Raw genomic sequence first — 25,681 nt, forward strand, 5'->3', positions numbered from 1 at the left:
GTCCAGTCTCCACCTCCATGCTTGGAGATTGAGCGGCGGCAGTTGAGGCCATTTGACTTGCCTCCTGAAGTCTGTGATGTTATTCTGGCAGCCAGGCGTCCCTCCACTAAGTCGGTATACGCCTGTCGGTGGAACAGATTTGTGGCATGGTGCACAGCAAAGGCTGTGGATCCTCTTTCTGCCCCTCTTTCGGAGGTTCTTCTGTTTCTTCTTTCTCTTGCCCAGCAGGGCTCTGCTCTGGGCACTATCAAGGGCTACCTTTCTGCCCTTTCAGCCTTTTTAAGGCTTCCTGATCAGCCTTCTTTGTTCAAATCCCCGATTGTAACTCGATTCTTGAAAGGCATCACTCACATGTTTCCACCTGTTCCGTTTGTGATGCCTCAGTGGGATTTGAACCTGGTTCTGACCTTTCTAATGTGTGCTCCCTTTGAGCCCCTTCATTCTTGTCCTCTCCGTCTCCTGACTTTAAAGACGGCTTTCCTGGTTGCCATCACCTCTGCCAGGAGAGTGAGTGAGCTCCAGGCTCTTTCTGTCCAACCTCCTTTCCTGTCCATTCATCCTGATAAGGTGGTTCTGAGGACTAGACCTTCTTTCCTGCCCAAGGTTGTTTCGGCCTTTCACATCGGGCAGTCCATCACCCTCCCTTCCTTCTTCCCGCCTCCGCATCCTTCAAAGGATGAAGAGCGGCTCCATCGTCTGGACCCAAAACGTGCGCTTTCATTTTACATGGATCGCACACGCCAGTTCCGGGTGGATGACCAACTGTTTGTTGGCTACGTGGGTGCGAAGAAGGGACGGGCGGTCTGTAAACGAACCATCTCTCGATGGGTCGTCCTCTGCATCAAAGCGTGCTACTCTTTGGCTCGGAAGGAGCCTCCTGTTGGGCTGAGGGCCCATTCCACTCGGGCCACGGCGGCTACCACTGCCCTGGGCCGGGGAGTCCCCTTGCAGGACATTTGCCAAGCGGCTACGTGGGCCTCGCTGCACACCTTTGCGAGGCACTACTGCCTGGACAGTCAAGTCCGGAGGGATGGCTTCTTTGTCCGTTCTGTCCTCCAGGACTTTCTGGTGTAGTTTGTATTGGTTCGCAGACCCACCACCGGGGTTGGTATTGCTGGGGTATGTATTCTAAGGTAAGGAATCTAACACTAACGTGTTTCTTTCAGATGAACAAGTTACTTACCTTCGGTAACGATATATCTGTAAGAAACATTAGTTAGTGTTAGATTCCTTACCGAACCCACCCATCCTCCCCGTTCTGCGAACTGATACCTAGGGTTAAGGTCATCCCTTTCAGGGCCCTAGTTTTTACATGGCACCAGTGTTGGTTCTCTCATGGCTCTGCGTCTCCTGGCGCGGAAATGCTGTGTGCAAAGAACTGACGTCAGCGCGCGGAGGCGGCGTCTATGTACTCCAGCGACGTCATCACGGTGCACGACGCCGACGACGGACGCGGAGCCGCAGGGGACGCCTGCAGACGACGCCTACCGACGCGCAGGGGTACTGCTACGCAAAAGTTTCCGGATCCAGACTGACGCCTGGGGATATTCTAAGGTAAGGAATCTAACACTAACTAATGTTTCTTACAGATATATCGTTACCGAAGGTAAGTAACTTGTTCATCTGGGATATAGTATGGAGAAATGGACCCGTAAGAACTGCCTGAATTTGGCTTGCGACGGATGCCTTTCTCTGGATGAAATTTCATGGCGTACATTTTGGATACGAGGAAGGCAAACCTGCAATTTATTTTTGGAGGCTTTGTCCCCCTCTTGGCAAAGCCTGTTATTAAATACAATGAATTACATTTGCAGTACTCCAATGAATCAGAGAAAAACCAATAGCTCCCCTCCATACTCTATAAGAACAGAATCACCAGTGAAAGTATGTGATTTGAGGGCTTGAGACAAAATGGAGGGCGATTCTGTGTGGCCTAGTGGCAGTCTGCTCCATTTTATGTCTCTGTGCAACTGTAAATTAAAACTGTTTCTCAGAATGTACTTGGATTGGTAATGAAACAGAACATACATCAACGACCGTAATAGAGGTAGTGGTAGGGGCTATAGACACAGTGTTTGTGAGAGTTGGAACAGCAAAGAAACTGCGTAACACAACCAAGTTCACAGCTCTTAAATCCTTTATAAAGTGATATGTATCCTTTCAGCGTTCTTGAGAGGAGGTATAGGGGTTCCGCACATACTAGAAGTGGGAATGAGAATAGGGCAAATTCCTTCCTTCAATAGTTTCAGAATGGGATGGATAACTGAATACACAAGAGATTTTCTTCATAGGGTTCAAACAGATCTTAATATTGTTAATAAATTCTACTTCGCTAGGATTTTAAGACAACAGGGACATTGGGATCTTCTCTAAAATAACAGACACATCTTTAACAAGCATTGGCAAAGACAATAGGTCACGCCTATGCAAAATCAGCAGCCACACACCTGTACAACGTGACTTAAAAACATTTGAAGGCGAAATAGTAGAGCTATTTGGCTTTGCCAGTGTTTTATTTGCCATGTTGAACAGCTGCACAGCTGCTGTGCAGCATGGTTGGAAGGAAAACAAAAACACTATAAAGCGGACAGCGTTGGCCGTGTGATAGCACTTTTTACTTTTAGCCATGCTGCAGTGCTGTTCAGCATGACTAAAATAAATAACTTTTACAAAGCCAAAAGACCGCACATATGCGAGACCTATTGCCACTGCCAATGCTTGTTATGCCACAGGGACATGAACTTCAGCACTGGATACAAGGATTTGTCCCAAACGTGGCTTCCTAAACCGGACACAAACTCCACCGTGAGGCTCACAGACACTGTCAATGTTATATCCACTAGTGAAAAGTGTTTCACTTTGGCTCGATTTGCAGCTCTTGGTTGGTGGAGGAGGGGGTAATGGGTAGTAGATAGTGTGGGGGGCAAACTGGGGCAAGCAGGCCACTCACTGGAGACTGCACTTCATGCTAACAGATTATTCTATTGCGCTGCATTGTCATCAATATGGCATCTCAACCCAAACTGTTGTTAAAGAAAGGGTGTCCAACTCGTGACAAGGAAGGCCGAATCCTCCCTACTGTTTCAGGATAACGACTAGCTCCATAAATGAGTTCTAGTTAGATTATTTGTGCACAGTTTCTGTAGATTCCTGAAAATCTGGCATGGACCTGACTCCATCTGGTGGACCTGTGCTGGATACACCTGAGGAGAGTGTAGTAATACCTGTACATCACTTGACCATGCAACACTCTGTAACATGGTGCGGTAACAACAATACACGGGTGCAGACATTCTACATCTGACGTCAACCCGCCCAATCAGCCTCCGTTTATGACCAGACAACCCACAGATCACGTTACCTTTACTGGAACTTTTTATCTTATCTGTTATTTATCAGAACATCTTATGTTAAATATTTCCTAAAAGGATGCAGTAATAGTAGTACAAGGCAAGGGCACACATTCTATGTGATCCATGTCCATCCTAGTACAACAGCGTGCAAAAATACGTTTTATGCACAAAGACTCATATGGAATGTTCTTCAAAAGACTATGCAAACACCAGTCCTGTGTAGGGGACTGTACGCGTTTCACTGGTTTATTTTGAATCAAAGCGTTGTAATAACAGCACACTACTTGCTATGGACAGATTATGCGTATTACTCCATTGTGTGGATAAACTAGTACAATGCACAAGTTGGTCACCGCGAGCGAGCAGAATAACATCCCAGGGAGACTTTTTCCATGTTCGCGATCAGCAACATCAAGTTGTCGATTGCAAGCGTGGAAAATAAACCTCCCGGTGAGATTCTCAACGCTGGGAGGTCAGGTTTCTCATTGCGAGTGGTCGCATATGCTCGCAACCGCTCGCGATGAGAAACTACCAGTCCGCGTTGATAAAGCTGCCGCTCGAGTACAAATCTACTCGAGCGGCAGAAAAAGACCGCTTGCACTGTGCAAGATGCGGTTTGCAATGATTGCACAGTCCGGACAAGCATCCAGCACTGTGCAATCAGTGCAAACAGCATTTTGCACAGTGCACTACACAGTTCGCGTTGCTTGCGTAGTGTGAAGTGCACTTTGAGTAGCTACGCGTAGCAGCAACTACGCCCAGGGTTAATGAGGACCTGCCTCACTTAGTAGGCCCTGGGACTCAACGTACCAGAACACAAAGGATGAATTGATGAATTTAGAAAGTGATGATCTCGCCCCTGCCCAGGCTTGAAAACGGCTGATATCTGTGGCAGTACGTATCCCAGAATACACTGTATTTCACCCAGTAAAGTCAGTCTACATAATACAGCATCCTAGTGCCTGTAGTTTCAGCCCTGTAGTGGGTAGTAAGTTAACTAACAGCATGAGCGGAACTGGACAAACAACAGCAATATATCTGTCAGATTATTTATATGATGTGTGTATGCATATCTGTCTTGATTTCTTTCTGTGTCCAAATGTGCCTGTATGTGCTTGGATCTGTATGTGTTTCGGTGTAGGCATCATTACATGTGCATGCGTTGGTTTGTATATGCCTGTGAGTGTCTGCATTCCACACTCTCTGTAACTGGGTGTGTGTTTGTTTTATGTGTCTTTGTCCATATGTGTCTTTGTCCATATATGTCCACATGCATCCAAGTGTATGCCCGTCTCCTGGTCTGTCTGCATATGCGTTTTTGTATCTGAGTGTATGTACTTTGTATGGATAAGTCAGTTCATTGACCTGATTTGTGAGTTTGTGTAGTTGTCTGAATTTGTATGGGTCCACTTAAGATTATTGTATCATTAGTATAGCAATTTCCTCTTTGTGAGCCCGACTGTGATAGTATGTGTGGGTATGTTATATGTTGCTGAATGTAAGCATCTGTATGTCTGTGTCTGACTCTAGTTGTGTGTATCTTAGGTGTTTATATGTTTGTGTTATATGCCCGAGAGCTAAGAAAGATCTGACATATTCTTGAAATAAAGGCTGATCAGCCTGGCAAACTGTAAACAAGGGCACTCTTGCAGTGTGTGTGGACCTTAAATGTATAGCTTGACATGGACAGCATCATCGGGCTGTATCTCCTTAGATGCAATCATGTGCATTGCCCAACTAACATTCTGCAGTAATCGGGCTTCGTCCAAAAGGCTGTGGTAGGTCTGCACTGATAGGCGCAGAGAAAGTAATAAAAAAGGAGTAGTGTGAAGTGAAAAGGGAAGCAATTAAATAAGGAGCTGTTCAACTTGATTTGCCTTATCTTCTGCACCCATAACTTTAAGCAGCTGGAACACAGTCAATCTCATCTACAGTAATATGTGCTGTTACTCCGGGTGTATGCGTTACCCATTGCATATCCTTTGCTTAAAAATATTTAACCAAACGACTAACAGGATATTTGGTTCTCAATCATGTGATGCAGATCACAGAAGCGATGTTTTGTTTGCTGTATTTTACACAGTGAATCAAAGTACTGGTATTTTGAGAGGATTAGGTTGCATTCAGGATTGCGGGTGAATACAACAACAAGCAAACTAGGAAGTTGTGTTCTTGGGAAAACAAAGTAGTTCGCCACCAAGGAGCCCACTCTTCAATTTGTGTGCTAGGACAAAACAACTTTCTTTCCCAGCACCTGCAAGATTATCACACAAATTCTCTCACTTTGAAGTCCGAAAAGAAAAGTAAACACCAAGCTCCCTTGGAAGGCCGAGCCAGATAGGGAGTACTAGTAAGGATACTGTAAATATATTGTGGTCAAGGGAAGGGACAAACTCAAGCTGGACAGCCTAAAACAAAGAGAGCCAGCAAACAGAAATCCCGAAAATGTGAGTTACAAAGCCAAGGGTAATGTTTATGTTATCGGTGCTTATTTAGCGCACAGCTGCCCCAGCGAAGGGGCGTCCCGGCGCCTCAGCATCAGAAAACGGGCCTAACCACTGCAATAGGATAGCTCCAACAAGAAGAGAACCAGAAGAGCTAAACTGAGGGAAAAAGGAAGGTCTTAATGGCTTTTCTGAAGTCTAACAGACCCTCCAAACTACGTATTTTGGACCGGCAGGGAGTTCCATAACTTGGCCGCCAAGCAGCGGAAAGGCCGTCCCCACGTCCAACAGCGTTTTACACGGGGAACAATGACCAGGTGCTGCCCTAAGGAGCGCAGCTGGCGGGGGCGGGGAAGTATACGGGGTAAGCAGATTACCGAGCAGGCTAGGCAGAGCGAACTTCAGTATTTTGAAAAGAAAGACACAGCATCTTAAATTGAATCCGCTCCGCCATGAGAAGCCACTGAAGTTTCTGGATGGTGTCTGCTACAGGACAACACCGAGGGAGCCCCAGTAAGGTTCTGGCAGCAGCGTTTTGAACACGCTGCATCCGAATAATTTCAGCCCCCACAGCAGGGAGCTGGCATAGTCTGGTCAAGATAGAATAGTCGACTGGACTATCAGCTGGCGTGTCGGTGGTTCAAAAAACTTCAAGAGGGGCTCAAGACCTCGCAGGAGGCCAAAGCACGTGCCAGCAACTTTTTGGGAATGGATTTGAAAGCTGAGAGAAGAATCCAGCTAGACCCCTAGGTTCTTAACCACCTCCTTTGGCTCAGGAGTATTACCCCGGGCACCCGGCCACCAGTGCTCGCCCCACAGGCTTGCGTTCTTCCCTACTAACAAAATCTCAGTTTTATTTGCATTTAGCTGCGAGCAGTTAGTGGTCATCAATTTAGCCACGCCCGTCAGGCCGCCTCTAAACCTGGAGGCATTCAAAGTAGAACCATCGGCCAGGGCCACCACTAGCTGCGTGTCTTCCGCATATGAGACCATAGTAAGGTCCCACTGCCTGGCGACAGCCGCCAGCGGCTGAACGTACAGGTTAAATATATCCAAGAAAGAGGCAAATTAAACAGATGGACTAACCAAAGAACAAAAATATATTTCCACTAAAATGTTTTGGCTTCCGTCTTCAGTTTTCAGGCGTATTAATTGAAAGAAGGAAGCCCATATCCGGAGGCTCCCATCTGGCCGAAAATAATCTCTGAATGCACAAAACAGAATTCTATCGATCCAACTGCACCGCATTACATGTAAACTTTGAAAAATAAGCAACGATATTCAGTCAATAATTGACATCACTGCGCTACCCTGTTTTCCACGTAGTGACGCCTAATTCTTATCTCTATTGCCTATTTACCGTACAGCAAATCTTTATGAAATACTGAAGGACTTGCATATCTTATCAACACATGATATATTGACAACATAATTCTGCCTTTAACAATTGAGATTATACTTCAAGAACCGCATTGTCTCAACATCTATCACGACTGGTCCCCTCAATACCTTTGATAGAAGATTCATTAATTGTTATCTACTGTGGCCCTCTTTCTGACGAAGGCACCTCTGTAGTGCCGAAACGTGTGTAGAATACCAACAGTCATTTGAATTTGTGCCACTCAGTCTCCAACTGAATCGGTTTTTCTTATAGTAAGTCAATTTACCATTGTTGAGCAAAATGTCATCATTCTAACAATGTTTTTATATTTGCATCCAGTGTGCATGTGAGTATGTATGATGGATATGAAAGGGAATGTATGATTATTACAATTGTTCCCAATTGTTTAAAACTTAATAAATGCTCATCTTTCTGACCTTTATTGTTTACTTATTAGTAATTAGTTATAGTTTTTTTGTAAGGTTGACTTAAAACTGTACATTGGCTTCAATCTTCCTCAGGTCATATAAAACTGTTTGATCAGTGATTGCACAGCTGACTGCTAAATTTCCAAAGGCATCATTAGTAAAGATTAATTTGAAATGTTGAATCAATGCAGCTGTGAAATTTCTTGAGATCTGGTCAGACCTCATTCAGGAGGCCATGGGAAAGGGAGGGGCTACTGCATCATAACTGTGGGAGTTGAGGGCCTATTGGAAAAGTTGACACATAGACTTGCTATGGCTCATCAAACTGGGCCAAGTACAACCCTTTCCACACTTGAATCTCAGTGCTAGCAAAGGTGAGCAGCACAGTCTTCTCGAGGAGGTTAGTTTGGGATTACTCAGGTTAGAAAATCAATACCTACCCCCAGCATTGCACTAATTCCTGTTCACAGGTGCAAGTCTGTATGTTCTAGAGCATCTGCTGTCTAGGCCTCCACCTGTCTCTTGTGAGTCCCCATCTTTCACTGGATTTCCCCTTACAGATTCAGAGTTTGAGGCAGATCTATTGGTGCAACTCATGCTCCCCCTGGGTTTGTATAAGCACAAAGTCTCTCAGGACGATGCCAGTTCAGTCTCTCACCAAGTTTGTAGCACTAGCTCTTGGATGCGTTTGACCCTCCAGCGGCAACAGGATCTCACCGGCAGAAGGAAGCCTCCAAGTGGCATGCAGCAGCTTTCTAAGGGCCTGTGCATTAGCTGGTCATTCAGCCCATTGCTTGATGGGTCACGGCAGGAGCAGAGGCTTCTGTAAGTGGCCCTCTTCCAAGTGCAGGCTACAGATCGCAGCTCACTCCTCACTCCGGTGGATTCTTGATTCACTGCACTGCTCACTTCCATACTCTAGTGAGTACTGGGGGCTTTTTCTTGAAAGGACAGCCAAACGCTCAAAGATGACGATTCCTCGAATATTGCAGAAACCAAGTTTTAACTTCGCCATCCAGTGCCTCGAGGCAAGAACATCAATTCTTAACATAATAGCACCCCAAGGCATATCTCAGTCACTTAATCTTCATAACTGGCTCCAACCTAAAGACACACTTGACGTGGTCATCCAGCCCACTTGTGCGGCACATGAGCCACCAGCAGGTACTTGTCCTGGTGTCAACCAAACTAACCATACAGGCACACCGCTCCAGGTGCCTGTGGCTGCGACAATTATAAATGGCAAAGGTCACAGTTCACAATCCAGCAATTTCGCAAATCCTTTGGCGCACAGGCTTAGTGATTATCAGTTTGACAGACCCCACGTTAGGGTCAATTTCAGCAGTCCCTTCTATGATCTGCTCCTCCTGCAAGGTTGGCACTTTCTTCCGTCACTCATAGGTAGGATATCTTGGCAACCAGGACAGCCCAGTAATTCCTCCTTCAGGTCTGATTCCAGGCAATGTTCCCTCGCCTCTGGAGAGTTGACTATCAGTTCAACACCATCCCTTGGCTGCATAATGGTCCATGATTACTCTGCAGAGTACCCCCTCCACAGTAGAAGAGACCACAACAGCAAAGAATGATGGGTCTTGAGCTCCCATCATTATGTGTAGTCCAAGTCTGCTTCCTTGGAACTGGTTTGGGTCCGTTCCCCTTTCATGTGTCTAGACCACTCCACCTTCCAGCCCTGGTCGCAAGGACGCTCTGTCCAGCAGGACAAACTCAAGGTGGAGTGCCCACCACAGAAGTACAAAGAAGGGAGTGCAGATTGCACCAAGCTATTTATGACCCCTCATATTAGAGCTCATGATGAAAGACATGAATCTGTGCTCTGTTAACAAACTTCTTTTCCCAACAACAGATAATGCACGCCTTACACTGCACCTCTTGCCATCTCTACATAATAGTAGCTGCAGTTAGAGTAATTTACAGCCTAATGTATATTGAAGGGCTCCGGCACTTCTACGGAAAGCCTGTCTCCCAAAGCCACCCATGCGTCCGAAGCTCGCTGCTCCCATCTATCACGTCTAACACACACACCCACCCCCCACCCCCATAACATAACGCGTTCCAGATTCTGGTTCCTCATAAGCAGCCGAACTTAGAATGAATAGGCCTGAATGTGCAAATTCATGTCTCACTGGTAAAAAGCCTGTCAGTAGAACTCACTAATGCTTATGCTGCTACCAATGCCCTCCGTGCATGAAACCTGAAACAGGCATCGTAGTACCCTGTAACTATAAGGGTGCGCTTGGTGTGCACCGCTTGTTTCAGAACTGTGTCCAGAATCTATAATGTTCAAAAGACTGTGCCTAGGTCAATTGCGTTTATGGGAATAGTGTGTGGCATGACCAAAAATAAAAAAAACTGGATCACAGGTATGCAGTTCGGGAAAGCAGGTTAGGGAAAATGGCTGTACAACATACAGAGGACAGTCCCTTTCTAATAGATATGTAGTAGTCAAGTGGTTGCTCTTAGTGATGTTCAGTCCATCTGGATGCAATGGTTTTAAATGGTACATCCAAAGGTTTTCTCTGGAGTCCAGTAATTCTTCCTTGTTCCACAGTGACAATGTTCAAATCTGATATAAAATGGTTCACAAGGATAACATGATTGGCTGCAGGTTCTTCAAGTATCTTTTTATTTATTACTTATTTGTGATTCCTGAAGCATGTACGGAAGTCACTCACTGTTTGGCATACATATTGTATTTTTACAGTTTTGGCACTGGCATTGAATCACATACATAATACACATTAATCTACATGTAACATGTTGTCTACTTATAACATATTGTTACTGATAATGATTGTAAAAGGTATTCACATGTGAGGGATCTTTTAGAATCACAGCAACGACACCTTCATTTGTTTGTTTGCCTGAGTTCAGCTCTCACAATAACAACTCGAAAATTGGGAGCTTTGCGATAAGCAATGACTGGCAATTTTCTTGTAGTTTTCGTAGGTGTATAACAAGCAAAAGGTTTTTTGCATTATGATTTCGTAGCTAGGAGTTGTTTTTCCTATTGGTATTCCAAATAAATTCTTCTCCGGGAAACTGTAAAGACTTGTCATTTTGTTGCTGTGTGATATGCAGAAGATAGCCACACATTTGAATAATCTAGCAAACTCTTGTAGATGTTCTTTACAAGTGTCCTCATTGCTGCAAATGCTTCATATTCTGAACGTTTGGCTCTAGAAGATGCCGAGTTTTGTGTAGCATAAATGACACAATGTCCAGTATAGACACAAATTAGCATCTTTAGGATTGTTGTACAGATCAATGTCAATTTTCTCTTTCTAAATTATGATTAGCATATCCAAAAAAGGGAGATGATGGTTGCATTTACTATTGCTGGTGGTGAAGTTTGATGGTACGATGGATACACAATATAATCAAAAAATTCTTTCAACTTTCTACCTTCTGCATTCCATACTATAAATATGTCATTAATGTAGTTTAGCCATACTTGTGGTTTGACGCTAGAAGTAGCAAGTATATGGTCCATCTAGTTTGTCAGCAAAGATATTCACATTGGATGGAGCCATCCAAGAGCTCATGGAGTTCCCTTGAATCTGAAGTTAGCGTTTACTATTCAGGGTAATGTCATAAAACCCTTCTCATGTGGTATGTTGGTATATAGTGATGTAACATCAAATGTAGCCAGGAAACTGTCATCGTGAAATATGTATGGTTAATTTTTCAATAATCTAAAGGAATTGACTGGTACCCTTAACAAATGATGGAAGTTCCTGGGCAATGGTCTGAGTCTGGAGTTCAACAAATAAATATAGTCTTTCCTGAAGGAGGAGCTTAGCGCGCATCCAAGATGGTCGCGTGAGCACAGGGCTCCCCGGACCCTTGCCACCCTTCGCAATCTATCCTGAATTTATCCTGATTTCTTGGACGGATTCTTTGAGATGAAACTTGGCTGAGTTCATAACTCTTTTCAGAATTTAAATCGGATTCGGGCAACCGAAACTGCGTCGATCTGAACTTCTTGGGCCCACCTGGAGGCGAGCTTGGGACTGGGCGATTGGTGGATCTGGGACGGAGTCGAACAACAACGGCAGTGGGGTCTCCTCGGTAGCCCCATCACCACTTTTGGTTTCGTTTCTGGATCCTGGCACGGTTTGATTGAGAGATCGTCTCCCTCGGCTGGGAGCCAGTCCTGCCTCCGTATACTGCAAGCACTGCTTTAACTTTACAGCCTTTTGGATCACTTTCGTGATTTTGTTTGGACCGTACCAGCCGGCTTTTGTGGTCTGTTGGTGCCCGGCCTGTCGGCGGCCATTTTCACCAGGTCTCGCGGGCCCCTCCGGGGCGCATCTTCACCATGGCTGGCAGGGGGGACGCTGAGAAGCGGAAGACAAAGACGCCTCTTCGTGGGGGACTGGTCCTGACTAATGTTATAGATTGGTACACTCAGCCCAAAGGATCCCCCGGACTTTCCAGTCGTACCCCAGAGGATGCCAGAGAGGACCCACCCGCTCCTGTTAATCTGTCCCTGCAGGACATCATGGGCGCCATCTCCAATATGAAGGAGACCATCGGCCAGCAATATGAGGCTCTTGCTTGTAAAATCGACAAGGTCGCCATCGATGTCACCTTGATCAGGGCCGACCTGTCCAAGACCAATGAGAAAGTGAAGTCATTGGACCTGAAGCCTTCCAGCCTCACGGCCGATGTGTCGGAACTTCAAACAGAACTTGGCAATCTGAAATCGGCCAATGACTTGATGTCCCACCGGCTGGAGGATTTTGAGAACAGGGCGCGACGCAACAACATTCGCGTCATAGGAGTTGCAGAAAATCCCGAGCCTCACTCGGTGGATCTCCTGGTCGAGGATCTCGTCCTGCAGCATCTTTCCCCCTATGGACTCAGCATGTTTTTCGCAGTGGAGCGTGCACATCGTGGGCAGGGTGGTAAGCCCAAGCCGGGCGCTCCACCGCGGCCCATCATCGCAAAATTCTTCCACTTCAGAGATCGAGATGCGATCCTGCAGGCATCGAGAGTGCATGGTCCGGTAAAATTTGAGAACTCCTCTGTCAATTTTTTCCCGGACTTTACTCAACAGGTCCAGAGACAAAGGATGGCTTTTCAGGGTGTAAAATGACGACTTCGGGACCTTGGTTTGAAGTATGCGATGCTTTTCCCTACTAGGCTTCGAGTGGAGGAGCGGACCTTCTTTTTCGATCGGCCGGACAATGTTAGTGACTGGCTGGACTCCCTGCCTGGCCGAGGCGATCGAACGGGGCACCCTGGCGGTGCCGAAGGTGGCGAGCCTACGCAGAAGTGACTTTTTGGTCCCTGACCTCCGAACATTGGACATCTCTCAGCTGGGTTCTATTTCTTTTTATAATATGTTTCATTGCGGTCCACGTCTGGGTGGCGGGTGGTGACGGGCCTCTTTCCTCCTCCGGGGTCTTTTTGTAGAATGGGGTAGTTAGGGCGACAGGCACACTGCATGTTGGGGCTTCTAAGTCTACTGCAGGGGTGCAGGGAGGGGGGAGTTGCAACGGGAGTTGGTTGAGGGGTTGGGATCGGGTGTTTGGGTGTGTGTCTTTTTCTCTCAAGGCAACATATTGGTTTTTTCCTTGCTTCAGGTGTCCGGCTCTGTGTGGGGTGACCTATGCATCACTTGTGGGGATGGGGGGGGGGGGTAGTGGGTTGAGGTTGGTATCATGGAACGTCAATGATTTGGGGGATCGTATAAAACGGGGTGTTGTACTGCAATATTTGCGTTGTTTGTCTCCTGATGTGGTACTCTTGCAGGAGACTCACTTGGCGGGAAACGTGTGCTATGCTTTAAATAGGTGGGGTTACCAATTGATTGCTCACTCGGGGTTCACCACTGGTTCCAGAGGGGTTGGTATTTTGATCCGGTCTTCTCTCCCTATAGAGATTGATAATGTTATCCTTGATGACAGAGGGCGCTACGCCGCCCTCACTGGTAGGTGGGAGGGTAAGACTCTTTCCTTGGTTACAGTGTACGTTCCCCCGGGTCTCCAGACCTCCACTTTTTCGGATGTTGGCCGGATGATGCTGGACCTCCCTGACAGTCTTCTCCTCATGGGCGGGGATTTTAATTCTGTGCTCTCAGGCGGTTTGGATCGCCACCCTCCCAGAACACTTCCCACTTCCCAATCTTGGCTCGGTGGGTTCATAGACACCTTTGGTCTGGTGGACTGCTGGAGGTTAATGCATCCGACGCAATGTCAGTATACCTTTCACTCCGGCGCGCATGGAAGTCTATCCAGGCTCGATTATATCCTTATGCTCGCTGTCCAGTCTTCCTACGTCAGGGAGATCAGACATTTGGCCCGAGGCATTTCTGATCATTCTCCTTTGTGGCTTAGTTTTGATACGGGGATACACGCTGCGGGGCGGATCGCCCCTATCAATCCATGGTACTTGCGCAACCCCAAGACCTGTAGCAGCTTGATAAAGTCCCTAGATTCCTACTTCCTGGAAAATGAGGGGTCCGTTTCGTCCTCTGTGTCCCTGTGGGAGGCCTTCAAAACTGTCATTTGTGGTCAGGCCCTGTCCTTAATAGCTGAGACCAAGAAGGCCAGAAATGTGGAGGTTGAGAGGCTGGAGGCAGACACACTTGAGTTGGAGGCGGATCTGGAATTATGCGTCACCCGGGAGAGACTCCACGCCCTTAATTTGAAGCAGTTTGAGTATTGATCCCATGTTACGGATGCCGCCAAGACAATGTTCAGGGAACAGCAGGGTAGATTGTACGATGTTGGGGATAAGGCGGGTAAATTGATCGCTTGGCTTGATAAGAAGGAAAGACCGAATCGTGTGGTCCCTGTGATTCAGACTTTGGATGGTGTGTGCGTGACTGACCCTGGCGAGATTGTGGAATGTTTTGCCGATTATTTTTGTGTGGTCTACTCCCCGGTGTCCGACAGAGACGAAGATGACTCTCGTTTGCTGCTGAGGGACATTGCTTTGCCTTGTCTGACCGAAGAGGACCGAGAGCGCATGGAGGCCCCGTTGTTGGTCGATGAAATTGCCATTGCAATCCGTTCCCTCCGTACTGGCAAGGCCATGGGCCCTAATGGCCTGCCTATCGAACTGTATAAACTGCGCCCGGACAAAGGTGCGCCCTATCTTCGCGCAATGTTCAGGGAGTCACGTGAGCTCGGTGCCCTCCCTTGTGACCAGCGTTTGGCTACTATAGTTGTGATTCCTAAGGAGGGCAAGCCTCGTGATCGCTGTGCGTCGTATAGGCCTATTTCCCTACTGAATGCCGAGCCTAAGATCCTCGCCAAGGTCCTTGCCAATCGTTTACTTACTGTAATTTGTGACCTGATCCACCCGTATCAATCCGGTTTCATTCCGCACCGGAACACTGCTCTTAACTTGCGGCGCCTACACGGTGTTCTCGCTAGGGCAGAGTCTCTCTCGGCCGGCCATCTTGGCTTCCCTGGACGCCACGATGGCCTTTGACACGATTGAATGGCCATATCTTTGGGCCACTCTGGTGAAGTTTGGTTTCGGTGCGGGCTTTATCAGTTGGGTCAGACTTTTACATTCGGATCCGTTGGCTCAGGTCGTCGTCAATGGCAGAGTGTCCCGGTCTTTTGCTCTCGGGAGGGGTACGCGGCAGGGATGCCCGCTGTCCCCCTTGCTTTTTGCTCTTGTTCTGGAACCGCTCGCAGCCGGCTCCGATGGGAGCCGTCGATAAAGGGCATCCAGTGGTCCCCCGATTTTGAGGATCGTGTTTTGTTGTATGCTGACGATATCCTTTTATACCTTACCTCCCTTCGTAAATCCCTTAACGTCCTGTTCGACGTTCTCACTTCTTTTGGTAAGAATTCAGACCTGATTATTAATTGGTCCAAATCGTGTGTGTATGTCATCTCGGGCGGCCTTCCCCCTTTACCGAGTAGGTTTCCCATTCAAATCTCGCAAGCAGGCTTCAAGTACCTGGGAGTTTATATATCGTTGGATCCAGTTGCCCGCTACGAGCATAATCTCCTCCCTCCTCTCCAACGCCTAAAGTTGGACGTGGCTCGGTGGAGTAGACTGCCGTTGTCGCCACTTGGTCGAGCGGCACTTTTTAAAATGATGTCTCTGCCTCGCTTTCTTTATGCGCTCCAAAACTCTTTTGATGTTATTCCAGCTGCGTACTTTCGGGAAGTGGAAGGTTTGCAGAGGAGGCTCGTTTGGGATGGTCGTGCTCGCATCGCTCTTGCAAAGCTAACTCTCCCCTGGTATGACGGGGGCATCGCGCTCCCGGACATCAGGAGGTATTACTAGGCCACCCAGATGTCCGCCATCAACCATGCTACATATGCGCCCGGTCCGGCTCCTGCATTCGAGATTGACAAATATCAGTTGCCTGGTGGTAACTTCAATAGAGTACTCTACTCTCGGACGGCGGAGAGGAACCTGACGGGACCCACTAAGATTGCGGTGCGTGTGTGGAAAGATGCGAATGCGGCCATGGGATGGAGTGATCGATTGACGCGAGTGACCTCATTGTATGCATCTGAACAACTGGGATGCCTCTGGACAACGAAAGGTTTTGAGAACTGGGACATGATTGGTATCAGTAGAGTGGGTGATCTTTGGGTGAAAGGCGCGGTGAAGACCTTTGCTATGCTTCAAAGTGAGTACGAGTTGGGGGATCGGGAGTTTTTCAGATATGTGCAGGTTCGCCACGCTTTGCTGTCTGTCTTCACAGCTGATGTCCCGGTTCCTTATTCCTCCCCACTCGAGGACAGTATACTTGCCGGTCATCTGCCCGATAGTACGATCTCCTTGATCTATAAGAAACTAATTAACAACCGGGCAGATCTCCTTGTGCGTCTCAGAGAGGTTTGGACCGGAGATGGGTTGGAGTTGAACGACGAGGACTGGCAAGCTGCCTTATCCTCCCCAAAAGAGGTCGCCATTCCTGCCCGTCTCCGTCTCGTCCAGCTCAAGATTCTTCATCGTGTGTATGTTACGGGTCCTCGTTTGGTTGTGATGGGTTTTTCCTCGGATGGGTTGTGTAAGCGTGGCTGTGGTATGAGTGCCACCTTTCTCCACATCCTATGGGAGTGCCGGGAGGTGGCGGCGTATTGGCATCGGGTGCATGCGGTTATGGAATGTGTGACCGGGGTTGCTCTGCTGCCTGAGGTTCGTAGGTGTTTGTTGAATGTGTGGGAGCCGAATGATTACAACGTGGCCCAGGCCTGGTGGGCGGCACTGGGGAACATGATTGCAAAAAGAGATATTACGCATTTGTGGGGTTCCCCACGGCCTCCCACCGTGTGGGTATAGAAGGAGAATATGGACTGGTGCATATTTAGAGAGAAGACGGTATATTTGGCCAGGGGCAAGCCTAGGGCGTGGAGCAAAATTTAGGGTCAGTGGAACGCCTACCGAGGGAACATCTGCACACCCACCTTCGAAGACACTTTGGACATTCCACTTTCCCCCTGATCCGGGAGTTCCTGGAACGATTTATTCCTGTTTTCCTATTGTCTGACTTCCCCACTGCCTCCCCCCCTGACCATCTTTCATACCCGTCTGATTCGTTATTAGGTACTGTAAATGATTTGTGTTGTACAGCCCAGACAATAACTTAATCACATTTATGGTACTTTTCCTTTCTTATAGCACAAGATGACCCAAAATGCCAGGATCATACTAGATCCGGAGAATGTCTTTAACCGGACCACTCTCAACCAGAACTTTGGGATCACACTCCCTCTGATCAGCAGGCGTCGAGGGGCTGCAGCTGTGAGTTACCTTTTTGGTGTTCTGTATGTCCTCCCTTATAACACTGCCTTTCTGCTTACACTGACATTGATTGCCCAAAACACATTTCAGTCAATCAGGGGTCCGAGTGTTGAGGCACAGACTGACGGACATTTACTCCCTTGCTCAGTTATACCAAACTATGAAAGAACACCGGCAATGCTTCACATGTTAATGCTTGAAATATTTTTAGATGTGATTTTATTCCCTAATGAATGTTGATTGCTGTAATACAAGGTAGATTCTTTTAATTTTCACAATGCTGCATTTCCTAAAAAATTCTCATCAGAGTTTCCCTTTTGTGTATTTGGGTTCAATTCATGTTCGGGGTCTGGTTATCTCAGGTTGAGATAAAGGTAGTATTTTACCAAAATGAATGTCACTATTACACAGTTGGAATTCCAGAATCCCTGGCAGAGTAGGCAGCAACCATCCAGGTCACCGGTCTTTGTCAGCCAGCGCATGACCATTTTCCTTAAAACCATTTTGTACTGCACTAGAAAGAGGACAGAGTTAAGGAGTTCTCTTAGAATGGACTCATAATCGACCACAGGTTGTTCAGATTGGTTTGTGCAGTTAGAAATTCATGACTGCTTTAGTTTACCTCATTTAAAATATTGTGCTCTCTTGTACCACTTCTATGCGGATTACTCCCAACCCCTCTTGTTTCCATCCTTCTCTTCCCCCTTCTAGATCCAGATGCCTGTTTGCCACCCACCTGGCATGCTCACACCTCCCCCTTCTTGCAACTTCATAATTCCCATTCATTTCTAAAATGTACCTTGAAGAATTCAATTCTACTCTTTACACAAAGGGGAAATCGGGGGAAATCATATAAGCCAAATGAGTACATCCCTACTAGTATCAATGCACACCCTAAGTACCCAAAGGAGCTCAATAAAATGAGCGTAATGTTGATATAATGAATCACCCTGCTAAAGAGAAATTCTCTCTTTTAAGGGTGAATATCCTCACCCACTGTATGATGGCATGCTTCAGCATAGTTTGCTGTTCCCTCCAGCCTGAGCTACAACCCTGTAGACGATGGGATCGCTTCTGGATGTTTCGTAGGTTAATCTCTCTACGGTGAATAGTTGTGAGGAGGGTAGCCTGCTACAGGCTATGGTCAGTGGTAGAGAAGGTATTTGTGCTACCTAAAATACAGAGGAACACTCAAGCTGTTGAAAATATCTCAGTCGGACAAAAAATCTTTATTTGCATCCCTGTGTGGTATAATTCAAACACAAAGGGGAATATTTAAAAACTTTGTCTTGGTCTTCATGCATCAAAACCCCTGACCTCTCTCAAGGTGCTTTGGGCTTTCTTCAGGACCTACATATTCTGTTCTCTGTGTGTGTTTCCTCTGTTTGGAAAACAAGTAAAAATAAATTGAATACTCAGGCCTAAAGCTTGACCTTGTGATCCTCGATGAGCATCTCAGTTGCCATTATTATTTTCGGATCTGTGGAAACAAAAAACATTTGTTTATAGTATCACTATATACGGTATCATCAAAGTTGAACAATCGTGAAAATGCGTCACCACACACACCAGTGTGAATTTCGCTCAGTGTATGAAACAATCCTTGCATGATCCGGTGTAGTCCTGCAGTCACACGACATGCTGTATACAGCGTTCCCCCTTGGGTCCTATTACAAACCTGTGCTCTTGAGCCCGTTAATTTGATGCATTTGTCAAGATGGATCCCTATCTGATTATAGTTCCGCTTTGTAATAATGACTGCAATCCTCATGTTCTCTGAGGAAATGTGATAATTCTCATCACAGGTATTGCTTTGTTATCCCAATATGTACATCATGGAGCGGATTTTATTAATAAGTGTTGTGGATCTTAGTCGCTGTTGTTATGTAGGTAGTTCACTTCCATAGGAAGTGTGTGAAAATGCTACCTTACTGCGCATTCTTTTTCTCCGCAGGCAATTACAACGTGGTCGTAACAACGACCTTGTTGTAACAATGCATACCATTTCTCCGCAAGTCGTAACAACGACTTGCTCTAGGGGGGGCATTGTATGTTGGAATAGTATAATTTATTATTCCAACTCCAGTATGTGCAACAGTAGGGAAGTTGTTGGATTTTAAATCCAACACCTTCTGACCCCTCCGCATGTCGTTGTTCTGACTTGTGGAGTAATGGTCTGTGTTATTCCAACGCAGTGGATGTAACAACCGCGTTGTAATTGCCTGCGGGGAAAAGGATTAGTGGTAAACGTTGTTTACCATACTGTGTATGTCAGGAAGAGACACATGTCTCTGTATACTCTATGATTGCATTGAGAAGGTGCTTTACTATTCAGGCGCTGGTTGTAGCATGTGCTCTGGCAAATAGGCTACCTCCGTGGTGGGTACAGAAGCTCCTAACTCTTTTTGGGAATACATGCTCCCTCATTGTGAGTGGAACATACAATTAAAAAAAGAAATATTCGGAGTGAAACCGACAGATTTGGAACCTTATTGGCAGAACTTAGAGCTCTCAGTTCTCAGCGCGATCAAACGCTTTCTAGTTGTGAGCAAAGAACACAGTTAGAAAAAAAAAAGTGAACCACAGTGAGTTGGCCTGGCTAACACAGTGAAGCCTTCAGTTACGTTCCTTTATGGATAACAGAATTACTAACTGTGCCACAAAACTGGAAAAACTGTCATGTCGACCTGTTACCTCTGTTGTTTGTACCCTTCATCATTGTAGGTCGTGTCCATGGCATCTGCCCGTCCTTGCTGGTAGAGGTGGACGAGCCACTGAAAGCTTGAGCAAGGCCTGGCTCTGGCTCAGCCCGAGGTCCTGTTGGAACCTGGAGCCCATAACGAGCCGAGCTTTCATGTGGCTTCTACCTGCCTCCCTTCCTGTAGTCTGGATGTGGTGTTACGGCCAGACCTGTCGACATCGGAACCGGGAAACAACGTTTGATTCTCGGCGTTGCTCAGCATCCTGCAGTTTTGAGCAAATCACTTCATATTCTCATTACTGGGGAGGAGCTACGCGCCTGAAGAAGATGGCCCCGTGAGCTCTCGGCTCTGCCGAGTCCGTATTTGTATTTGTATTTAATTTATTTATAGAGCGCTAACAATCATCCTGAGTAGGATATCACGGCGCTAAAGTTGGATGCTGAGAGGTACGATAACCACACTGAGTGATGATTTATTCTGATTTAGGGAAGAGTAGTGTCTTTAGTTGTTTCCTAAAAGACAGAAGGTCGTCTGTCAGTCTAAGACTGGGAGGTAGTTCATTCCACTTAGTAGCCGCCAGATGCGAGAAGGCCCGCTCTCCCATCCTGACAGTCTTCACCCGGGTGGATGTAGCTCTTCCTAATGTACTGGATCGAAGGTTCCTCGGTGGTCTGTGGAATTCAACTTTATTATGTAAAATGGTAGGACCTGCGTTGTATAGCACCTTGTGTGTGATACATAGTAATTTAAAATTGGCTCTTTGTCGCATCGGGAGCCAATGAAGCTCTCGCATGCAGCTTTTAGCCGAATCAAATCTCTTTTTATTACAGACAGCCTTTGCCGCGGCATTTTGTACTATCTGCAGTTTAGAAAAGAGATAGTCTGCCATTCCGACAAACAGTGAGTTGCCATAGTCCAATCTGCTCATCAGCAATGACGGAACCAGGGTTTTCCTACATTCAGTCGGGATCCAGGGGAAAACTCGTCTGAGCATTTTCAGCAATGCAAAGCTTTTGCCGCAGACAATGGAGACATGTGATTTCATGGACAGAGCACTGTCCAATACCACTCCCAGGTTTTTTGCTTTTGGGGTGGGATTCGGAGGCAACCCCAGGTTGCTTGGCCACCAGCTGTTATCCCAGAGCTGGGGATTTTTGCCAAACAAGAGGATTTCTGACTTGTCTGCATTTAATCTCAGGCAATGCTCTTGCATCCAGTTGGCCAGTTCAGTCAGGCAGTTTATCAGTCGGGTTTTAGGATCATCCTTTTCATCAATGGTAACCATTAACTGGGTGTCGTCGGCATAAGAACACATTTCGACACCCCACCGTCTTCCAATGGCTGCCAATGAGGAAACGAAAACATTAAACAAAGTTGGACTGAGTGAGGCCCCCTGGGGAACCCCATATTTAATGTTTCGCGGGGGAGAGATGAAATCACCCAAACACACTGATTGTGTTCGTTCCTCCAGAAAAGATTTTAGCCATCCCAATGCCTTGTCTCGTATACCTTTCCCTTCCAGGGCTTTCAGTAATTGGTCGTGTGGAACGGTATCAAAAGCCGCTGATAAATCAAGGAGTATCAGGACGACTGTCTTGCCTTGATCTACCTGGGCCCTAATGTTATCCGTCACCGCCAAAAGTGTTGTTTCAGTACTGTTGTTCACCCTGAAACCCGTCTGGGAATCGTCCAACAGTTCATTAGCTTCCAGATAACTGGAAAGCCGTCTGTTGACCAATTTCTCCAGCACTTTTGAGAGGTAGGGTAACTGGGATATTGGCCGGTAGTTGGCAGGATTATTAACATCTAATCCTGCCTTTTTTACTAGCGGAGTAACTAGGGCCTGCTTCCAAGATCTTGGGAATGTAGCAGAGCATAAGGAAAGATTCAGAACTTTCGTTACGGTAGGGCAAATTACAGGGGTTAGCTGAGAGTAAATGTGGTGTGGACATGGATCTAGTGGGGATCCTGACTTAACTTCAAGCATGGCTTTGCCCACCTCAGCTTCTGAGAAAGGGCCAAAACCTGTACAAGTAACTTGAGTCGTAGTTGGTACATTGTTCTCGATAATTTCTGGCGTGCAATTAGAGAAGGAGGCGTAGATATTATCAATTTTCTCACAGAAGAAATCTGTCCCCCTGAAACCGTCACCGGAGGTCGGGCGGAGCGACTGGGGCCAACTCCGGAGTTCCTACGAGCCCGGGAACTGGAGATACGCCCGTAACTGTGCTGGGCCTTGGAGGAGCTGGAGACCGGGGACTGGAGTCCGTGTGGCGGCCGCTCCCGAGTGCATCAACAACAGGCACCCATACCGGAAGCTGCCGGTCGGATCCCTTAATGCCGGGGATTTGAGAGCGGCGGCGGCCGCGGAAGAATATCGATGGGACAAGGGGGTGTTTACGGCCCTCCGTACAGTGAGTTGAGGAGCTAGGGAAGCCGTGGGACTTGCGGGCCTACGGAGATCGGCGATCGCAGGACATCTTTGCCTCTTTGGGGGTGAGTTGGGGTGGGGGTTGCGCTGTGCACCGCCCCTTTCTTCCTCAGTGAACTTGAGTTATCCGTCAGCGGAGGGGAGCTTCGCGAGGCGGCGGCCTGAGTGTTACGGCCTGAGGTGTATTGCCCCTGTGGAGCCTGAAGCATTGATTTCCATGCTCGCAGGTGTGGGCATACTCGGATGCGGTTAGAGCGTTCCCCACCCGAAGTGCAGCCAGGGGAGTGGTGGTGACTCCGGCACCGAGAAGTGAAGTGGTCCTGGCGGGAGACGCTGGCAGCAAGGAGTAAGTCGTAGCCAGTTACGAAGGGTTCGCCGTCTGGCTCGGTGTCCTCCGTTGTTTCTGCCGGGGGCCGCCCCGACCCGGGGGTAGAAATCACGCTACATGATGTTATGGCAGCCATAGATGGAATTAAATCCTCTCTGAGAAAGCAAATAGTGACGCTGGACACTAAGCTGGACACCGTGTCCATTGAAGTCAATTTAATTAGAGCTGACCTCACCAAGGTTAATGAGCAGGTCAAGTCGCTGGATATCAAGACGGCCAGTCTGGTGGACGATGTGGCGCAGCTGCAACACGACATGCGCAAGCTCAAATCCTCACAGGAACTGGAGGAATGCAAGCTGGACAAATATGAAGGAAGGGCCCGGCAAAACAACGTCCGCATCCTGGGGGTGCCTGAGAAGTTGGAAGGCCTGGCCCCTGATTTGTTTGTGGAGGACCTTGCCCGTAAACATCTCCAGCCCAAAGGACTAAGTAACTTTTTCACCATTGAACGCGCTCACAGGGTCCCGGGGGGGGGGAGGCCGAGACCTGGGGCCACACCGCGTCCCATGATCGCCAGGGTCCTGAACTTTAGGGATAGAGACGCAATCCTGCAAGCAGCAAGATCGGGGGCTAATGCCGGGTCTGGTGGCTCAGTGGACTAATGCCGGGTTTGGTGGCTCAGTAGACTAATGCCGGGTCTGGTGGCTCAGTGGACTAATCCCTCCACTGTAGGGGCCTGTGTTTGACCTCATGGTCACAGGTTGAAATTCCGGCAGGTCCACTCCGCCTTTAATCCTTCTGAGGTCAATAAAATTGAGTTGGGTAACAATAAACATCTGTTACTTAGCGCCAAGATGCCTCTGGGTGAACGTGTGCCTTACCAATATTTATGTAATGTTATAGGTCAAAAAAAGAGAATTAAAAGTGAATAGGCTGCTTGTAAAATGTATGGAATTGTATAGCCCACCCTTCACTGCCTAGCATCTCAGCAGTAAAAAACTTTAACAGTGCCATCTTGAATCAGCCTTGTGTGCCCAAACTTACTTAAGGTACTCTGTCTGAAGATAGTGTACCTTGGAGGAAACCTGTAAGAATAGGCATATGCATTAGGCCCCCTGCCTCTATGAGTGGCAGAGGTCAATAATACTGTCCCTGATATTTGTGTTGTGGAAAATCAGCAGACTGCTGGCAAACAGTTCAACTGAGCTTACAGCAGAGTACAAAGTTCCCCAGAGATGGTGTGAATACGTGGAGATAAGGGTGGGTAGGTATGGTCAATACCGTGACTGGGAGGATTCCCTAGTCGGAACTTGGAGAGCCTCATACACCCAGAGTATTAGGTGTGAAACACACCCTTACTGGAGGGTATCCAGTGTCATCATCGACTCACTGCCCCTCGACAGACCGTCGCTGCAATGTCTGCCGGAGTACCGAAAGGTACTCTTTTAGCGGGGTTCTTTAGTTCCTTGCCGATGGTGGGTGTAGGTGAGGAGATAGAGGAGTGTAGTCAGTGTAAACGTGAGTGAAAATAAAAAAGGGTAAAACAGTCCACACTGAATTTTATTACCGTGGCTGGTTCCCTGGTTAAAAGGGGTGAGAGGGGAACTAGAGACCGTAAAAAGTGTACAGAACTCTAACTCAACCCCCTGGTGTGGTCAACATGTTTCTCGCCAGATGGCGATTCGTCAGGACCTAAATACAGTACTACACAGAATACCAAAGATGAGCTAAATGTTCATACAATATGTAGAAGGTAAATACAACCTCTCTCATTCGGAGGAAAAGAGACTCTCGGGGTCCTGCTCTATTTAGGCGACCTAGTGGTGGGGGAAAAATTAAACTAAGAAAGAACAGGTCAGGTCACATGAAACATAAGTGACTTATATGCTCCCAGGGTATATCGTGACTGTGGTTACAAATCTATACTTAGTGAGGGGTGACAGGGGTATAACTGTGTGAAGGGAAAATAATTGTACCAAGATGTGGTTGCAAAAAATCCCTTCTAAATCTGACGCAAGTGGATCTCACACTTGAGAGTGACCATCGTGCGTTAAAAACAGAACATACAAGTGAAGCCAAAACCTATCATAAAAACACCCAACCCTAGACAAAAGCAGGCATGTTCTTACCCTAGGGGGATTGGATCAGGCCTCGCAGCGTACTCCCGTGAGGCCAGCGCATTGAAGTTACTGGAACCTGTTGGATATGGAAGGGAGGTAAGGGTTGAAACCTGGTCTAGCAGTGGGGGTGGGGTAAAGAGTCAGGAAGATAAAGCACTGTAAGCTGGTAAGGAGGGTGGCCTCCATTGTGACACCCATAGGGAAGAGATCACTGGCCAAAAGGAGTCTCTCAATGTCTTGGACAGGGGGAATCTTAGAGGGGGTGGGACATATTGGGAGGTGGTAACATCCCTAGAGTGGAAGTCCCTGGCCAGGAGGAATCTCTCAATTCATTCGAATGAGGGATACTTGTGGGAGGAGTCACAATTACTTATAACATAAGTCAAGTATTAGTATATTGCTCTGTTTACAATGCATCTGACAGTATGCAACGCAAGTGTGTGCCCGATCCCATGAAGACAGGGCATTCCGTGAGGTGAACTACGCTCTGGGAAATGTTAAGGTGAAGAATGTCGGGCTAATCATGTGTGGTGCTCACATGTTGCAGAGAGCACTGGCAGGAATGAGCATGATGTAAAAATGGGTGAACAGCCACTACCTAACGGGCGAAAGGCAGGCGGAGGGACCGGGGAACTGGTGTTCAGCCTCGGTGGAATCACAGCCGGTGCGGTCGATGAGGTGTAAACATCACCGGGACTGTGAACTCGCCCTGGGCTGACATTAACGGCAGACGCTCGAGGGTTTAAA

At 47.3% G+C, this 25,681-nt stretch overlaps 1 protein-coding gene across 1 annotated transcript in view; it reads left to right on the top strand.

The window, feature by feature from the left end:
* IQCH (IQ motif containing H) overlaps positions 1 to 25,681 on the top strand; it is a 1,013,078-nt gene that overhangs the window by 276,727 nt on the left and 710,670 nt on the right. The window contains exon 5 of the mRNA XM_086958009.1: positions 17,231 to 17,353. Within this exon, the coding sequence (XP_086814135.1) occupies positions 17,231 to 17,353 (123 nt within the window). The remainder of the gene's footprint in view (positions 1 to 17,230; positions 17,354 to 25,681) is intronic.

Source organism: Lissotriton vulgaris, chromosome 2_1, assembly GCF_964263255.1.
Source record: "Lissotriton vulgaris chromosome 2_1, aLisVul1.2, whole genome shotgun sequence".
In the NCBI taxonomy this organism is placed as follows: domain Eukaryota; kingdom Metazoa; phylum Chordata; class Amphibia; order Caudata; family Salamandridae; genus Lissotriton; species Lissotriton vulgaris.